We start from the raw sequence: 7,602 nt of genomic DNA, 5'->3' as shown, positions 1-7,602 counted from the left end.
GCATTAAAAAAGAAAGCAACCTGCCTCCACTGGCCTTGGAAGTGTTAAGTGTTCTGTCTGCTTTGTCCCGCCTCCTCTGACACAACTTCCTTTGTAAGCGCAGGTGGGACTCAGTAAACACGTTGGAGGCCAGCCAGAGGCAAATTTGCTTATTTTTTATGCTGCCTGCAGCCTGCAGGAACACTGCCAAGGGGAGGCGAGAAAGACGAGAGAGATATTGAACTGGGTGAGGGGGCAGCACCGGTGGTGGGCGGGGGGGGGGGTGTAGTGGCAACAGCAGTGGGAAGGCAGGGGATGCATTCTTTGCATTAGGCCCAGCTTTGTCTCTCAGCAGCCCTGCCCCCCCACCCCACACACACTTTCCCTCCTCCTCCCGCTGCTGAAGCCCTGGAAATAAGAAGAGCACTTGTTAGGAATTCCGTTGAATGGGCATACATCCTTCTTGTTCATTCCAAATGTGTGTCGCAACAGTCTAATACTCAATGAGGATAGATGGCTACAGATGGTGAGATGGTTGTTGTATTTGAACTCGCAGAAACAATGTGTAGTTTTTTAATTCATTTTATATTACATCTATGTCCAATACATAAATGGGAAAGAAAAGAGAAAATATCAATTAAAACAAACATTAAGGAAAAATATCATCTTTGTTAGTCCACATTATTGTCCACAATTGGGGGATCCAAGATCAGGAAAACAATCTCAAAGAAAATAAGAAAAACACGGAATGGTTAATCTTACAATTCATATTTTCTGAGGGAGGAAGGTTAATCGGTAATTGCAGCCGGTACAGTGGTAACTTAAAGGAAGTTGCTGCAGAGGGTTCTTCATCTGTTCTTTTAACTCCACAAACTCTTGTAATTTCCTGGGTTCAACAAATAAGTAATCAGGAAATAAAACACTTACAAGGGAATCGCTCTAGGAAGGTCCCACCTAGGGCAATGATTCTTGGCTTAAAAGCCAAGAGTTCACACCTCCTAGTCTGCGATTCCCTTGATATGTCAGGAAATATATTTATCTTTGAAGCCCCAAAAAACTATCAGCCATACGTCAGAAATACAATTTCAAAATATTGTTCCTATCTAAATCAAAGGCAAAAGTCACTAATAATATAACTCTATATACAGGGTATAATGTGTAGTTTTTTTAAAGACTGCTGTGTACGTGGGAAGAGAGGGAGGGGATGGTGGGAGGAATGGTGGGTGGAGGGGTGAAGGGAGGGGTGGGTGGGTGAAAGGGAGGTGGGTCATTCTGTGTGTTTTGTTTCTGTTGTATAGAGCCATATATATTGGTTCTTGCTGTTATACAGTTTACAAATGATGCAGGTTTCAGCATGTACCCCTTCCCAGCCCCAAAACACAGAATAAACACATTTGCCCCCCCCCCCCCCCGTCACCAACATCATATACCCTTTAAAGATGATCCCCGAGACATGGGAAAGGGGGAGGGTGGGGGGTTATGAAATCTGTGGCCTTCTCTATGTAAATAAAAGTTACAAAAACAACATAAAAGTTACAAGTTTATAAATGTAAATATGATATAAATATGTATATACTGTTCCCCCCGCCTCCTGCTGTAAATAATTCCCAACCCATCCCCCAACATTTCTATTAGGAAATATTGTTTATGTTAGATTATGAAGTTCATATTTTCAAAACTTAATAAAAAGAATTGAAAACAAATTCTATCTTAGCACTAATAATTACAGCATTCTGGTCATACCAATACCAGTGCTATTCCGGTGATCAGCAGGCTAGTTCGGATCATCCCGCTGGACCACCAGATCCCCACCTAAAACCATTATGAATGTAGGGATTCTAAATTCTATGGTGTATCATATCAAGGTGTTTCATGATGGCCTCAGGTCAAGGAGGACTGACAAACAGAGCCAGTCCAAGTTTTACACCCATTGCAAAAAGCAGAACTGGTTGCTGTCTGTCCTCCTTAACTAACCTCTGAAGCCATCTTGTAACCCTGCTCTTCAGAGGGCCCTGGATATCTTTTATACCTCCCAAAATGATTTTATTTTTTTATTGGAAAATAATCCATTAAAACTGGAAAATATACTAATACAGTATACTATTGGTATATTTTGCAATAACAACAAAAAAAACTAGCAAAACAAGCGCAGTACAGTATAAAATTATACAGGCAGTGGCTCTCAGGTGAAGTACTATTCAATCAGATTCTGTCGCACCGCATTTCCCCTAGCAACATCTGATCCTGTAGCTGGAGGACAGAAGTCCAACTCTGGTGGCACGATAACAGAGGTCTCAAGTTGATGCCTCGGTTCAATGTTATGGAGCATGCAGCACACTGTCACAATGTCCGCCACTTTGTCAGGGAAATACTGCAAGGATACTCCAGAGATATGCAAGCAGTGGAACTGGATCTTCAGTACCCTGAAAGTACGCTCAGTGGTACCCCTGGTTGAGATGTGGTCATAAGTGTACCGCTTCTCTGCTCCTGTGCAGGGTGCTGGGAGTGGGGTAATCAAACATGGCTTGCACCATATTCACCACCCCCTATAAGAACACAATTATCAATTAGTAATGTATAACGTATCAATCACTCAAGTTCTTTAAAGGTTGGCACAACCTCCACCCCTAACTTTCCAGTAGTGTTGTGTTTTTCAATAGGATAGCTACACACTTGTACAACCCTTCTCTCCATCCTCCCTGCTGGCCACCCATCTACCCCCCCCCTCCAAATCCTCTGCATCTTTGCCCCACCTCCACCCTTCCAAGATTTATGAACCCCTTGCCCCCTCCATGTGGTATAGTACCTGATGATAACACTCACCCAGTAACCATCTGGCACCAAATTTACCATCCATAAATTTGCGCCCAAGGGCTGCGTTCACAAGGATGTATGAGTAATGGCAGCTCCCAGGGAACTTGAACATGACATACAGGATCCTCAGATTAGCATCACAGACCACCTGGGTTTCAAGGAGTACCCAAGCTTGCAGTTCCTATATGCCATTTTGTCATCTGATGGAGGGTAAATAGCGCATGAATGCAGTAAATAGCACTCAAGATGTTAGGCATACCACCAATTTGAAAAAAAGTCCTGTTTTAACACTCACAGTTGGTCTTCCTTATCCAGGAACTCGATATACTGCCTGGCACATTTTTGCAGGGCTCGCAGTACCTGGGCCAAATGTCTAGACATAGACTGATCCGCACAGTTGGAACCCCTTATCACATGCTGGAAGATTCCCATGCCAAGGGACTGAACTGAAGGACAGTCGGCAGCTTCACCAGCTCAGGTACTACATGGGACTGAGCTGTTGGTAGATCAATATCAGCTCTGATGTCCTCATATAGCTAATAAATAGCAGTTCTGGTTAAACAGTAGTCATACTCCACTTTTTGGTCTGACCTTTTTTCCAAAGCCACCTGCATACAATACAAATGCTGCTGGGGTCGAGCACACAAAGGCCTAACCAGTGGCTACAGTACCTCCCTCCTTTGCTTGTTGTCCTTTCCCTTCGGCTCATATCTTCATACTCCTGAAGAAAGTGCAGGAAAAAACTTTCATCCATGTCTGTTGCAGATAAACGCAAGATGCAAGCACTTTGGAGAGCACAAGATATATACACTGGTAAAAAATGTGCCTTTATTGTGGCAACATTCTATAGCAAAAGAAAATGATCCTGACAGCCTTTGCAGTAGTCTCCTGTTGTTAAGCAAACCTTTTTGAATGCGCCATAGATGGTCATCATTGCGTGTGTCGACTAACGTCATATGTGTTCATGAGAATTGATTGTTTATTTATTGCTCCACAATGCTGCTGTGTGCAGAATACACACACACACATGGTAAAATTCCCCACAGACAATACACGGACAGGCCTAATTTCACACACATATGCAGATACTATTATAAAATGTAAGCACACTGTTTTCCAAAGGGCGGAACACACACATATAAATACACACAGATGACGTATCCCACTCATGGTGAGAAGAAAACCAATGTGTAGTGGAGGAACACCAGTCCCTATGACTGTAGTCAAACAGATCCAAGGAGTAGGGTAGGGGAGTGGCACTTCCAAAAACCACAGAGTTTACTGAAATAATACCAACAGACTCGACACGGCACCATGTTTCGGCACAGAAGCACCTACCTCAGGAGTCCAGAACAGTTATATGTAGGTGAAAAGAACTCTGTACAATATATATTAAATGTGCAAGCATCCATGAGTGTCCAAAAAAGGATGCTGTAACGGCAGAACTGAAAGCAACTTGGGTAAACCTCAGAAGAGCTATCGGCAGCTAAGGAACAGGTTATTTTGAGTTAGTTTTCACTGGACCAAACTTGCTTTCCTTATGTCATCACCATTCAGCTGGATAGGCAGTATCTTAAAAGGTGGAGGATAAAGGAAATTTTTTGACATTTATATCCCATATTATCTCAAGCAAACTCTGGTTCAATGTGACTTACATTTGAAAATACAGTGAGACAGAATAATAAAATTCAGTTATATCATAGGAGCACGTAGATGGATATGTCTGAAACATTTAACAAAGTTGAGATTAGCATGTATACCCAACTGGGCATTTAAAAGTCTGTTCTTTAATGATGCTGCATGTTCAGAAATCATAGCCATAAGTATAGACAGTTATTCAAGCATTGGTATATGTACACACCAGAACAGGCAGCCATACACACATTGCAAAAGTAAACAACAATTTCTACATAATACATCCAAAATGTAATTTTTATTTTCTCATTTCCATCTTTTAAACTTCTACACAGACGTACAGATCAGTAGGACCCAAACCAGTTCAAAACAAGTAAAGTCAGAAACAACGCAGTTTATATCTAATTGTTCAACCACCATTAGGATTCACCTTTGGGTTTAAAAAGCAAAACCATGTGCACGTAATGACTGGATAAACAAATTAAAACAAAGTTTAAGACAAATGCCCTTAATTTGTAATATGTGGTAGCAATAATGAAATAGTGATGGAATGTTCACATAGCAGGCAACCTGAGCCAACAGATTTATTTTCCACTGAACATAATTAACTTTGTATGAACTTGGCAGCTAATAGTGTGCTGAACTGGACAGTGTTGGCACATTTAGACTGACTCTGGACAGAACTTCTGCATGCTATGAAGGAAGCCCTTCCCTCATTATTCAATACCCCCCCTGTGAAAAAAAAACCAAGTGTGTTTTTATAATATACCATTGCATTCTACAAAAGGAGAAAGTTCCTACATGCCATCTTTTTCTTTTGATGTAGGCTCAGGGGGAAAATATGTTAATTGCTCCCAGGTTTCAATCTAACAAATGTGTGTGTGTTTTTTTTAAATTGTACTTATAAATAGTAAGCCTTATTGTTAAGCACCTGATTCTCATATGTCTGTTTTGGTGACCCTTTACGAGGTGAAAACATCTCTGCACGAATACAGGGCGTCCCTAAAACCAGCTCCTCCAAATGACACAATGATTTAGAATTTAGAACTAATTAATACTCTAACCGGTGAAACCAATACTTCCTCTGTGTGCATCCGTATGCTGCACAAGCCGGCAAGTTTGAAAATATAAGTAAAATTAAATAAAAACGCTACCAACAATAAAGAACGAGAAAGTGGGAAAAGCAGCTCATGCGTTTGCTTCCTTTGCTTTGGGTGAAGGGAGATGACAGGTACGCGGAGGAGACGAAAAGGGAGATTAACCTAATTGGCGTCAGCTTTTTGACATCACGCCGTTGAAGCTAACCTCCTTGGTTGCAAGTTAATGCAAAAGAACGGGTTCGCGCACGTAGCGGAAGCGCTCAGTAGCGTAAGAGTCGCGTGCTGGAGTATATGCACTCGCGGCGGATTTGCGTCACGTGGTCCGAAGCGTCAGGCGGCGGGCCGAGTTGCAGTTGTAAGGTCACATGACGGGGAGGGGTTGGGTGCTGGTCCTGCTGGAGTTGTCGTGTAAGGTGGACAGTTATCTACCTCCGAGGGGGTTAGGGAAAAAAAAACCCAACCAACAACAGTCAAGATGGTGAGTGGTGGTACCTGCCTGGCAGAGTAAGGGTGTAGTTTGGGTCTTTTGTTTATCTGTGTGGTGGGAACTCGTTGGCACTTCAGATGAGCGAGACCGGCCTAGGCCTCTCTTGTGAAAAAGAATGGATTGGAGAGGTCCTTTGGTGGTGTGGAGTCGATAGGAAGGGGTGAGGCAGCAGTGGAGGCGGGCACGGTTTGAGGCTCTGGGTAGTGTTTCGACCCGAGCAAAGTGCATTTGAACAACAGAATATCTACCACAGCTTCTTTTTCACACTAGTCTGTGGGAGCTTTATGGTGTTCTGCTGCTTCCCTGAAAGTATCAGTGTTTAGTAGCTGCAGGATAGGACGTAGCAAGTGTTACAGGCTCGCTTTTTACTGATGAAAGGTCTTTCACTTTATGGGGTTATTCTTTTACAGAAAGTTGGTATGATTGCTGCCTTTACATCTCTGCTAGTCTGGCACTTGCTCTTAAAACTTGAGCATCCAGTTAAAACCATGGATATCAGTTTCATAGTCCCCCACCCCGCTAAGTAAACTCAAGATACTCTTTGGGTTATGTTAATTTGGTGTTTTATTACACGTTAAGCCTACTGTATGTAGTTGGTAGGAATCATTTTTAGTAATTTTATTACAACAATGTGTTTGTGCCTTTTATCTATTCCTTTGCTTTTTCTTTTTATTGGCTGTATTCCCAAGGAGTGAGGGGTGCAGTAGTGAGTACAATATACCCGACTTTATTAGGGCCAATGACTGAAAAATAACCCTATGTGAGCTTGACAGGGTTTATGTCCACTGGTGGAGGGACACGACCCATTGATCTGGTCTGGTCTGATATTATAGGACACGGCTGCACATACTGCAGCAGGACATATTTATCCACTCTTACCCTAGCTGAGATAATATTTAACCATCTGTCTGACCTTGTATGCACCTTTCTTTAAATTAGTCACCATATTTTCTAACTCCTCTTACTCTCTTACCTATCTATATGTTTCATCTTTGCTTATACCCAACACTGTCAATTAAAATGTTATATTACGTGTTGTTGTCGTAAATAGTATACTATGCCATACTTTGTATTGTTATTTGAATGTTTTTACTGCTGTAATTGTCTATTAATGGTGTTTGATTTATTCTTATTGTACACCTCCTTGAGTGAATGCCTTCAAAAAGGCGGTAAATAAATCCTAAGAAATAATATATCTGAGGTCCTCAATTCTTTGTCTCTCCTTAATTTGTACTAATGCTTATTCAGTATTGATGTTGATATTGTTACTGATCTTTAAGATTAGAAGAAGCAAAGATTTATTTTGCAGCTGCATTATTGTATAACATGTGCAAAATAACCTATTTGGAGACATTTACCCTATAGATACAACACTGATTTAGAATTTGAAGTCATGCTATCTGCCTAGTTTGTTACGCAATGTAATGTTCTTGTCTTACAAGCAGTGAGAAGAGAGAGGCCTTTTACACATAACCTATTTTAGATCTTTATGAAATACTCTTTTGTAGCTGCTCTGTTTTTGCTTCTTTTAGTCTAGGCCACTATACTGTAGATTTTGAAGTAAAGAATAATTTTTATAAAAACACC

The 7,602-nt window shown here is 41.4% G+C and overlaps 1 protein-coding gene across 1 annotated transcript in view; it reads left to right on the top strand.

Moving 5' to 3' along the window:
* Positions 1 to 5,858: 5,858 nt before the first annotated feature.
* The window catches only part of VPS26A (VPS26, retromer complex component A), an 83,597-nt gene continuing 81,853 nt past the window's right edge, over positions 5,859 to 7,602 (top strand). The window contains exon 1 of the mRNA XM_030203152.1: positions 5,859 to 6,006. Coding sequence (XP_030059012.1) covers positions 6,004 to 6,006 — 3 coding nt within the window. The 5' untranslated portion in view covers positions 5,859 to 6,003. The remainder of the gene's footprint in view (positions 6,007 to 7,602) is intronic.

This window comes from Microcaecilia unicolor, chromosome 5, assembly GCF_901765095.1.
Source record: "Microcaecilia unicolor chromosome 5, aMicUni1.1, whole genome shotgun sequence".
Lineage (NCBI taxonomy): Eukaryota > Metazoa > Chordata > Amphibia > Gymnophiona > Siphonopidae > Microcaecilia > Microcaecilia unicolor.
The sequence above is the reverse complement of the archived record's forward strand: the minus strand, read 5'-3'. Positions and strand labels throughout refer to the sequence as shown.